General features: G+C 38.5%; 1 protein-coding gene across 2 annotated transcripts; it reads right to left on the minus strand.

Moving 5' to 3' along the window:
* Window positions 1–738: 738 nt before the first annotated feature.
* LOC148028471 (agamous-like MADS-box protein AGL3) lies at window positions 739–11045 on the minus strand. 2 transcript variants are annotated; one of them, XM_087689065.1, is made up of 7 exons: window positions 10645–11045; window positions 9264–9323; window positions 9113–9179; window positions 8935–8993; window positions 7781–7880; window positions 7620–7705; window positions 739–1085 (listed from the first exon to the last, which is right to left on the minus strand). In XM_087689065.1, exons 1-7 carry the CDS (start codon window positions 10827–10829, stop codon window positions 938–940), a joined length of 705 nt encoding a protein of 234 aa, XP_087545191.1. In that variant the 5' UTR covers window positions 10830–11045; the 3' UTR covers window positions 739–937. The 2 variants fall into 2 exon arrangements, with proteins under 2 accessions (XP_087545191.1, XP_087545192.1); XM_087689066.1 differs by lacking the exon at window positions 9113–9179.
* Between the last annotated feature and the right edge of the window lie 918 nt (window positions 11046–11963).

Consider the following 11963-nt stretch of genomic DNA (forward strand, 5'->3'; position numbering starts at 1 on the left):
TTAGATCACTAAATTGTATCTTAGAAGCTTCAGAATGCTTGGAATTTCTTGCGTTCGAATGAAGTGCATCTGCTTGTCCTCCAGAAGTAGACTTTGCTTCTTCTTTAGTGTTGGAGACACGCGAACTCATTTGACCTTGAAATGAAGCCATACTATTTGAAATGGGAGAGCTGAGATTGCAAGAGAAGATGGGAACTAGAGCCAAAACACCAACGCCACCATAGCCAAGGGCAAACACTGCAATAACATCCTTTGAAGATCTCTGATTGCAAGTGAACACACACTCTAAACCCTAAACCCTAAACCCTAAACGACAAACACAACAATAACGTCCTTTGAAGATCTCGAATTGCAAGCAAAGACACACTAGAACTCGAAAAGCTACTGGCTCTAATATCGATTTCATCCTAAATCCTAAACCCTAAACCTGAAACCCCAAACCCTGAACCTAACCCCTAACCCCTAATCCCTAAACCCTAAACCCCTAAATCCCTAATCTCTAACTCCTAAATCCTAAACCCTAAATCCTAACCCCTAAATCCTAAACCCCTAGATCCTAGACCCTAAACCCTAAACCCTCGAGTATGTCCATAGACATGTTCCTAAAACAACTGAAAAGTTTAACTTCTTTCCTTTTCTCTATCTTCTCTCTCACCCCTCACACACACACACACACACACACACACACACACACACACACAAATATGAACTCTATAGTTGGAAAATTTTTGGTATAAAGTTATGATCTATGTAGTTTCATACATAAATGAGCGCTTGGTATATACAATAAGGTTGAAATACCTAAAGGTCTTTATATATTGGAATGGCCTCCACATGTTGGTTTATCATTAGTCAAAGGTCAATATCTATTGTTATCAAACATAGAAAGTTTTCATTCACTATTATTCTAGAAAGAGACCCTTGTGTCTATGCTAATTTAATCATTGTCAACACATGATTGTGTATCAAATTCTTCAAGGACTCCATCTGTTTCGATTTGATTTGATTTTGATTGGTCTTCAAGGGAACTTGTTTCATCACACTCTATATCTGCAAACATTTCTAGTATGTCCATAGACATGTCCCTAAAATAGTAGAAAAGATTAGCATCTCTCTCTCTCTCTCTCTGTCTCTCTCTCTCAACCATACAAAAAATAAATATGATATTAATATCACCACAATATTACACATATATATTGATGTGTTGCTTTATTAACTAGACAATTTGGATTTCTTGAAGGTGCATCTTTAGAACTATTGTATTTGAAAATGGGTGTATCACAAGTTATTAACCTTGAAGAAAAATTACTACTTTTGAGGGTTGTGATGCACCATAAAAGAAGAGTGCTCTAAATTGTTGTATTTGTGAATGTCCCCATAACATGGGGAGGTTAACAATTAAAGCTCACAACTCCCATTTTGAGATTTTTTGGGCATTTTAGACTCCCTCAAGCTTTAATTTAATTGCCTACTATAAATATTAATAGCCCTGTGTAGATATCCATATTGACTAGCTATATTATTTTGATTTAATCTTATTACTATATTATTTTGGTTGTAGGTTCTGAAAGCCCTAAACCTCAGGGCTTTCCAAACCTCCCTTTCAAAAATTAAAACCACCTTCCCTCCCCTTTCTCTCAAGTGTAATCTCTCTTTTTCTCTTCCCCCTCCCATTTTTAATTAAAAGCCCCTCCTCTCTCTCTCTCCCCCCCTCACATTGTAGGGCCTAGGCTCTCTCTCTCTCTCTCTCTCTCTCTCTCTCTCTCTCTCTCTCTCTCTCTCTCTCTCTCTCTCTCTCTCTCTCTCTCTCTCTCTCTCTCTCTCTCTCTCTCTCTCTCTCTCTCATGCATAATCCATCTATTTCTTTTCCCCCTCCCCTTTTTAATTAAATTCCCTTTCCCCCCTCTCTCTCATGTGTTTAAGAGAGATATAGATAGGAAAATAAAAAAGGAAAAGAGGGTGGAGAAGAAAAGGGGGAGAGAGATAGAGAGAAGAAAAAGAGAATGAGAAAAGAAGACGAAGAAGAGAGAGAATTATAGAGAGAGAAAATATAAAATTTTAGAAAAGAGATTTTTTTAAAATAAAAGAGAATGAAGAGAGAGAAGAAGAGAAAAAAGGAAAAAAGAGAAGAGGGAGAGAGAAGGAAAAGAGAGGAGAGAGGGAAAAGAGAGAGAAGAAAAGCAGAGAGAGAGAGAGAGAGAGAGAGAGAGAGAGAGAGAGAGAGAGAGAGAGAGAGAGAGAGAGAGAGAGAGAGAGAGAGAGAGAGAGAGAGAGAGGAGGAGGAGGAGGAGGAGGAGGAGGAAAAGAGAAAGAGAGATGGGGGAAAAGAGAAAAGAGAAAAGCATTTTTTTAAATTTATATATTTTTGGAGAGAGAGAGAGAGAGAGAGAGAGAGAGAGAGAGAGAGAGAGAGAGAGAGAGAAGATACAATTTAAAAGAGAGGGAGAGAAGAAAAAAAGGAAAATTAGGAGACAGGGGAGGAGAAGAAAAGGGGGCAAGAGAGAGAGAGGAGAAGAGAGAGAATTATATATAGGAAAAATATATCCAATTGGGTTAATTCTTATTAAGACACCACCTTTAGAAAAACACTAAAAGGCCTCATTCAATGTGTTGGGTTAATTCTTACTAAGATATCACCTTAAAAGAATCATCCCTTTAAAAATTAATCCCGGTTTTATGATTAGATAATGACATGGTGAGGAGGCTTGTAACAAATCTATTTATGAGGAAATCTTATAACTATTTTGAAAAAGCTTCTTGACAAAAAGGCCTTTTGGGATGCTCTTTGAGACAGTGTTCTAATATGAACTAAAAATACTTCTTCCTTTTTCATTAACTGTTGAGAAAGGCACTAAAATTGATCACTATTTTCGAAGACAATTTATAACTAGCTTTTAAACTAAAATTGATTGAGATGATAATTTCTCTTCACTAAAGAGATATACTTATAAAAATATGAAAATATGAAGACATTTGGAAATTGTATCATCAAGGTCTTAACTCTAGAAGCTCATAGAATATAGATACTAAAAAAAAAAGACTAGATAACCTTTTTTGAGAATACTATTGCTTTGTCTAGAAGGGAGCAATAGAGAAGGTGGTGCATAAGAAAGATAGAGCTTAAAGATCATTAAAACATAGATACCTCATACAAAATATTATAAGACTTATAAAGGAATATGTTTTAGACAAATCTTACTACTATATTATTTTGTATGTAGGTTCAGAAAATCCTGAACCTCTAGAGGGCTTCTTGAACCTAGCCCCCCTTTTTCAAACCTCTTTTTTTAAAATTAAAACCCATTCCCCTCTCTCTCAAGTGTAATCTCTCCCTAATTAAATCCGCATGACTTGTGTTCTACAAATCCGCATGACTTGTGTCAATTATCTAAGGTACCTACTGCCCTACAAAATATCTTAATGGTAGTTACAAAGGCCCTAAAGTTACTCTCATCCTTGTCTAGATAGAATGTTGTGTCATCCATAGATTCCACATCAAGAAGCTCCTTAACCTCAAAGTATGGGTAACCTAATACCTTTGATATGGCTCTAAAGAACGAGCTCACGACCTTTGCTACAAATAAGAACAAGAAGAGGTCACATGGATAATCCCATCTAACTAATATTTAAATGATGAATTTGTCTGTAAAGAAGGAGCTCGAGGCCTTTGTTACAAATAAGAACAAGAAGGGGGACTAGTGGATAACCCTATTTAACTAATCTCTAAATGTTAAATTTATCTTCTCACACACCACTGGTCATAACTTGGTTATTTTTTGAGAAGTAAAGAGCTGCTATTCCTTTAACCCATAATTGCTCTAGAAATCCCATCTTGAGCATTGTGCTATCTAAGAACTCCAAGTCAACATAATCATATGCCTTCTCAAAGTCAAGAAGGAGCACAATAACATCTTGGTTCCTAGATTGAGCTAAACATGTGGACTCCCAAAAAATAAAGATGTTGTCGAAGATGTTGCACTCTTAGATAAAACCTATTTGTGTGGGGTGTATAATACCTAGTATCAATGGGACTAGTCTAAGATTGATCACCTTTTCAAGGATCTTATAGGTGATTCCAAGCAAAGTGATTGGTCTCCACTATGTGATCTCTTGTTTGTCTCCACTTCCTTTGGGAAAATGGTGAATCAATCCCTCGAAAAGTCTCTTTGGTATTATACCCCTGATACCATAATTCTTGGAAAACTAAGAGGAGGCTTGCATTGATGAGATCCCAACAGCTCAACAAAAGGGATACTTGCTTGAGGACAATGTTAGAAGTGCCTTCTACAACTTTTCCTCTACAAAATGGGCCATTAGATATTGGCTCAGCTTATTTGTAATCACCTTTTTTGTGCTTTTCCATATTGTCTCTCTATTCCTCTCATAGCCTTGGGGCCTAGCAGTGGACACAAACAAAGCCTTGTACTATTGTGTAGTGACATGTCTCACCTTTGAATGGGCCATGTGCAATGGATCCATCTACTCTCTTGAGTCTCTTAACACTCTATCTAGAGTGTTTTAGCCTTGTGGCGTTTTAAAAAAAAACCGTTGATCACGTTACTAGATTAAGTCCAGAAGGAGACTCTCGCATGAAACCTATACTCTGATCTGGCCTCCTTTATATAATCAATCTCTACTTTGGGAATGTGCAACCTCTCAATTATCCATTTGCATCCAAGCTTTCTCTCAGCTCCTCTCTATAGGGCAACCAATCATGATCTAGTATATCTCTCCTTCTTTAAAAGACATTTTGTCCTCCTCACGGCATCGTCCTTGAAGAAGAAACTAATCTCCCATAGGCTCTCATCCAAGTCGCTAAGTGTGCATCCAATCGAGAAGGGTCAAGATCTCTAAATCTTTGTGACTAACTCTCTGAGATTGTCCCCAAACACAATATTAGTGAGTTTCCATTTTTTGAATACTAAAAAGGTGGTACCCGGACATCATGCCCATAAGTTTCTCAAAACTATATGATGTAACCTATCATTGGAAAGTGCCTGAAAAATGGAATCTGTTGAGCTATAGACCGCTCAATTTGGAGTTATAGTATTCAAGTTATGACAAATCCAAAGATTTGACCACGTGTCCTAAATTTATCGAAAATTCCCATATTCCCCAATATGATGTTCCCATTAAAGAAGTGCTATAGAATATTGACACTATTGCCACCCCTATGGGAAGACCAATCATCAATATAAAATTGGTTGATCTCCTACTCTCTTATATCTCCTAGAAAACTAGAGCAAGTCTATGGACTGGACAAACTCTATTGTGAACCATGGGTCCTTGCCTCTCATCTAGAATAAGAGCTCCTCCAAAGTAGCTTACTCTCCTCCTTTAATAGTTTTAGCATATCTGGCTCCTCAAGGGATTCCACCATAGTAAAGTTCCCCCCTACTATCCAATGATGTAATGGAGACTAACTAAGGGTAGGCCAAAATTATATCCTATCTTCTTGGCCATTCGAGGCATAAATGATCTATAGAGAGCAACGAGACTCCTCCACTCTCATTAAGAGCCACATACCTCTCCTTGAAATCACAATACCTCTCCTTGGAATCACAATACCCTAGTCTTATACTGAATGGATCCACTACTCTCAATGCATATGCATACTCTAGCGTATATATCTATATCTCCCATGGCTGTTATCCAATAAGTGTGACTTTGACCTAGCAGTATCTTCCTACATCATTGAGATAGCCTCTCTACCCAAGGATGGTGCTCATGCAACATGAGAAAATCAATCGATCCTCCCACTAATGCTCTGTGCAAATATCGACTCATGAGGCTTTGGCCATGCTTGAAGTGTCATCCTCTGAAGCCTCATACATTCCATATCCTCATGGAGTGCATCTCACCCTCCCAAACTAGCATGGCTCTACCACCCATGCATGTCTCTATTGTCTCCTAGAATACACCCTCTCATTGTCCTCTTTGCTAGCTCTGTTGTAGAGTGTAATGGGGGGAAGTACTCAAGTATGTGTCCAAGTCCTCTACCTCCTGGTCACTCTCGTGTGCCTCCTCAACCTCCCCAATCTTTTAGATGTTAAGTACTTGATATGGAATTAGCTCTAAGATCTTCATCTAGTGAGTTGAGAGTCTGGGAGATGATGGTGCATGCGCAACTTGCTACATCACCTTGATTAGGATGGTGTCACTACCTCTTTGGACTTGTCACATCTATCTATGGTGTTGCTCTATAAATGAAGGGATGTGGAATCTCTAGCTTTTTAGTAACCAAGAGAGTGGTTGTGGAAGCTGTAGGAGATTGAGATGGCACCATATGGATTGGTGGTGAAAGGATCTTAACCACTTTCCATGGTCAATTTGCGTGTATCAGCTTTAGGCCTCTCTGCTTGTACCCCTATCCCTCATCTACACACTCTCGCTATATCATCGGTGCTATCTCCTACTTTATCTAGCATTGCACTAGCTCTGGCGCTCTGCATCATTCCTCCTTCATGTCCTAGGTGTAGCACCTCCCTTATCTTTGAATGAGGTCTAGTGCTATCGAGTCTTGGGGCACTCTGCTTATAACATGTCCAATCATCTTGCAAGTGAAGCACTGGGTTGGGAGTCTTATGTGTGTGACAAGTTGGGTGGGAAAACCCCCATGGATAAAGGGAAACTTGATGGTCGAGGGAGATTCCTCAAGGAAGGACATAAAGGACTCCGTTGGAATGATAATGTGAATATATGGGTATTTGTGTGGGCCTTCTGAGACTACATCTACAAAATTTCTCTCTCATGGGGGAATGTGCTATCAATGTCAGGAAGGTATGGCATGAAGAAGCAACTATTCCACAAGGGTACCACTCATGTGACCGTGGCTAGGGTGTCAGTAATAGTTGATTAGATGGATTCCTTGAGAATATGAATGGATAAGAAATTTCCAACCAATTTGTAGGCCAAACAAGATGCCTCAACGGCTGTTACTCTATCCCTAAGTGCCAACTCTATGTTGAGAATGAAGCAAATTAGCACAAGAATGCATCAACCATGTGTGTGTGTGGGGCTACACTAGAGCCCCCTTGTGGTGGTGATGGAGAGCTGTGGCTGTAATCTCTTTTGACACACTAGTTCCATGTTACTATGGTGTTGACTATGACTGGACAATTGGTATTAAGCTCTGCTTGGTGATTTTGGTACATGAGGGGGATGTGCTGAAGTAGGGCACACACTATGATTTAGATTGGGTAAGGGATAATGATTCTAGAAAATTAGTTTCTCATGATTCAAAGCAATATTGGCTATAAGATTCATTTATACTTTTGCTTTGAAATCATACTATTAGTGAGTTCAAGTCACATGTTCATTCAGGGGTTACTATTAAGTAGAATACTACTGTGTAACTTTTGTATGAATACCTATAACAAGTGTTGGACCTTTGGCTAAAAAGGACTATTTTCTCTTACTTTCATTGAGAGAATGAAACATATCATATATATGTTTCAAATCTATTGGAATATTGATTTTATTTAGTTGTGTTTATGTTAAAGTTCAACTTTCTTATCATCTACTACTATAATACGTGTTTGGCTTAGCCAAGAAAAGAACTAAATAGTCATCTTGATAGCTTAGTGTATGCTTATAAAATATAGCTAACTAAGTCGTACCTTTCTTCTTTCATTGGATGATTTTCCAAGTTAGTCCATGAACTAAAGATTTGCCCTGAATCTATTTGATCCAGCATTGTCTTAACCTGAAGTTCATGCAAATATCATTACTTACTACACAAATCATATAATAAAATTTTGATAAACAATTTATGGATTACCTTCCAAGCTTGAATTGCTTGTAGTTTTGCATGTATATATCGTTCCAAAAATATAAGTTGTTGTAATGAGAATGATTTGTTTGGATGCCCTTCCCACACACTACAAATAGTTTGACCATGTTAAGAGCATAATATGTGCAAGTTTTCCAAAATTTGACAATGAAGAAGCAAGCATAAAGCAATCATCAAAGTAACTCTTATATTCATGGATGGATTGATCCTTATATGGAGGCCAAGTGGAATGATGGATTCCGAAGTATAACTAGAAAAACATATATTTCAAGTGCATTTTACAAGGGTCATACATCACACACACACTCTGTGTGTGTGTGTGTGTGTAGAGATGCATATGGACAAACAAACATAATATTTATATGTATACAGATGCATATGGGCAAACAAACATATATTAGTGTGTACAGATGCATATGGACAAACAAACATAATATTTATATGTATACATATGCATATGGGCGCACACACACACACACACACACACACACACACACACACACACACACACACACACACACACACACACACACACACACACACACACACACACACACACACACACACACACACACACACACACACACACACACACACACACACACACACACACACACACACACACACACACACACACACACACACACACACACACACACACACACACACACACACACACACAAGCGCCATGTGCAACTATCCAACAATTTGACTAAGTACTACGATCCTAGACAAATATAATTTTATAAAATGATCCATTAAGTCTTTAAACCTTTATTTTGCAATGTTAGGCTTATAATCCTTCAAACATTAGAGCAAAAACATATACCTCAAGCAACACTCGGCTTTATGAATGATTCGTCGTAATTCTTGTTCATGGAATTGTAGCTCCTAGAGAAATTTGTAACACTTCTCTAAGCACAATATTGTGACCAATAAGACATGAAATGCCAAGAAGCGGCACAAAATGAGATCTATTCTTACCAATAGGTATCTTGCATCAAAAAAGGATGTATTGGTTTTTATCCAGCATCATGTGTGTTTAAGACCCAAGACCATTAGTAAGACATCATTTGATATTTAAACAATCTAACTATAATTCAATGTGCGAGTAGATAACTAGGATCTAGTCATGAATATACCTCTCAGTTTGTGGGTCACGGAGTTGGTAGCTTAGTTTGTGAGCTGCTGCTAGAAGAATCTAATCAAAAGAACAAGAGATATGAGTGGTTAAACTTTTGTATAGGCTTTGATATTTGTATGATTGATGAAGCAAATAGAAAGAGATTTAATGAAGCACTTTTATTAGCTTCCATTTACCTCTTCTTGTTCTATCTTCCTTGGCAAGTTGTTTATCTCAACTTCATTTGATAACTTTTGAGACTGACTGTAGAACCAAAAGAAACTTGCAACAAGACCAATACAAAGTCTACACGAAGTTTCAAATAAAGAAATTCAAAACCATGCTTACTTTTTGTCGCGCTCTTGCTTTGGTAAGCTTGCAAATTTCACAAGGACATCTTCTACAGGGCTGCAACGTATCATAAAACGATAAGATACTTATCACTAAAATTGTAAGATACTAAAAGAAATTACTTAGATTTGCATGCCACGATCAAGTACATGTGAATATATGTGAGTAGGTAAAAGGAGGCTACAATGTCTCCATTCACTATTGTTTTTAATGGCAAAATTTGATGCAATCAAGTACATGCTTAATATATGTGAGTGGGCAAAAGGAGGTTGCAACGTGTCCATTCACTATTGTTTTTCATGGTAAAATCTAATGCACTACTTCAACACACTAAACAAAATTTTGAAAATTAGTTATAGAGATTTTGGCACTTTCCACATACTTTAGAATCCTTTCTCATGCATGTTGGCTAAAAAATAAATGTGGCTATTGGCAATAAAGCTCGTTTAAAAATGGACAAGAGTAGTGAAGTTTTGTATTCTTTATCCGAATAGTACATGCATTGTAGCATCTGTTTACCCAAATTAGCTAATTTTGTCTAAGTTGAACTAATATCTTCATGGTCTAAAAGTATTTGAATGTCATTGAGTTGAGTTACTAATATCTAGCTACCGTGCCTAAAAACTATGTTACAAATAGAATGTGGTGTGTGAAATATTATGGTATGGGCTTGTTGCTTGAGTGGTGCTTTTGAGGATACATTTATGATATAATACAAGCATTAACAACACAATAATGTTGATGCATGATGCTTTATGTACTTACACAAGAAATTTTGGACAAATTTCCAAATTGTGGATTCTGACAACATCATGAGCTTCTTGTTTGAGTGGTGCTTTTGATGATACATTTATGATATAATACAAGCATTAACAGCATAATAACGTTGATGCATGATGCTTTATGTACTTACACTATAAGTTTTGGACAAATTTTCGCTATAATTTCCAAATTGTGGATTCTGACAACATCATGAGCTTTTGCAAAGGGGTTGGACCTCATACTTAGCTAGGTGTGGTTAGGATAGTGGGACGTGTCTCCAAACGTGCTTGGTTAGGACTTTAGTTTAACTTAAAGCAAGAAGCCCATGGCGTGGAGCAATATAAAGGGAAAGCAAGAGAAAATATCCCCTTTTGTCACATGGGAAAATGTCAGAAACCGCTATTGTGGCCCTTTTGTTTCAAGGTATTTGGTTTCAAAAACTTGACAACGCTCATGTATCACAATCCATGACACTATTCGATCGGTTCTGGACAGTGATTAATCTTTTCTGTTAGGAGCCATGTCTAGTCTTCTTTTCTTCGTATATCCAATTGCTCTCTTGAATATCCAAGAAAATTTTAGCGTATGTGATTGATTAGACAGACTATGAATGTACCTTTGCCTGCCGGAGAAGTAGGTAAGGTCTCCTGTAGGGGAAAAGAGGATGAGAGCCATGTCGATGTCGCAAAGCACAGAGAGCTCGTAGGCTTTCTTGAGGAGGCCGTTCTTCCTCTTGTTGAAAGTAACACGACGGCTCGATTCCTTGTGGATCTTCTCGATGGGAATGGGCTTCTTCCCCATGATTATCAATCATCTATCTTTCTCTCTCAATTGGTCGCGAGGAGAAAGGGGGATTCTTAGGAAGAAAGAGTGCCTTCTCACCCGGCCCTTTTCGGAAGGCACAAGAGAACTTTTAGGGCCAAAAATAGAGCATCTTAATAATCATACTTCGTGCATTTCCGAACCTTTGCAGAAATTTTAAAAGTTCTGAAACTTTGCTAAATTTCATCTCACGGGATTTACTGCTCACTGCAGAACGATCTCCTTCATGCTTACCCGTGTAGTCAGTCCTTTACTTTATCATAAGTGTCCCTTTGTACCTATAGTGGGGGTACCTTCTACTTGAGGCTTGGCTCTCCTTGGGCGCGTTGCAGCATGGGGCCCTAGTGCGTGTCGCTTGGGTATGGTTAAGTGGCTGGGGACTCCCACCACGAATAGGTGAGCGGGGATGGTGAGTGCAAACAGTGAGAGTGAGGGGGATAGGTAGTCTTTTTCATGGGGCGAGAGGTGAGTGGGGTGTTGTGCTACCGTGAAGGGTTTCGGGGATGCGTCCTTGCATAAGCACAAAGAAATATCAAGTGATATGAGGGATTCCTTGCCCGATGGGGGGAGGTAACATGGTGGACTGCTGAACCGCATCGGCGCTGGGCCGTGTCGCATTACCGTGCCGTGTCGACCTCCGTGTCGTGTTACCTTGCCGTGTCGACCTTTGTGTCGCGTTAGGCTGTGCCGTGCTGTGGTGCTGTGACGAGTTGGGGAAAGCGTGTTATGTTGTGCCATGCTGTGTTATGGTGTCATGTTGAGTTCCAAGGGGCGTGATACGTCGTGTTATGCCATGTTATGGTGTCGGGGCATGTTGACATGATTTTTGGAGTTTATCACACTTGGTATCAGAGCTGGACCCTCGTGACGCTGTGGTGATGTCCTGAGGCGAGGGGGGATTAAAATATTCAAAAAATTAAAAAATTCAAAAATTCAAAAAATGGAAAAAAACAAGAAAAGTGGAAAATAGTGAAAAGTGACCAAAAAGAAAGGGAAAAAGCACGAAACGAAGCTAAAAAGTGTAGAATTGAGAATTTGTATGATTCAAAACACAAAATTTTGGCAAGATGGCATGATTGTGAGGATGAACGCAGGATTCTATGCGCAACAAAG

This window comes from Lygodium microphyllum, chromosome 12 (assembly GCF_053477565.2).
Source record: "Lygodium microphyllum isolate KBCC chromosome 12, Lygodium_microphyllum_v1.1.10, whole genome shotgun sequence".
Classification (NCBI taxonomy): Eukaryota; Viridiplantae; Streptophyta; class Polypodiopsida; order Schizaeales; family Lygodiaceae; genus Lygodium; species Lygodium microphyllum.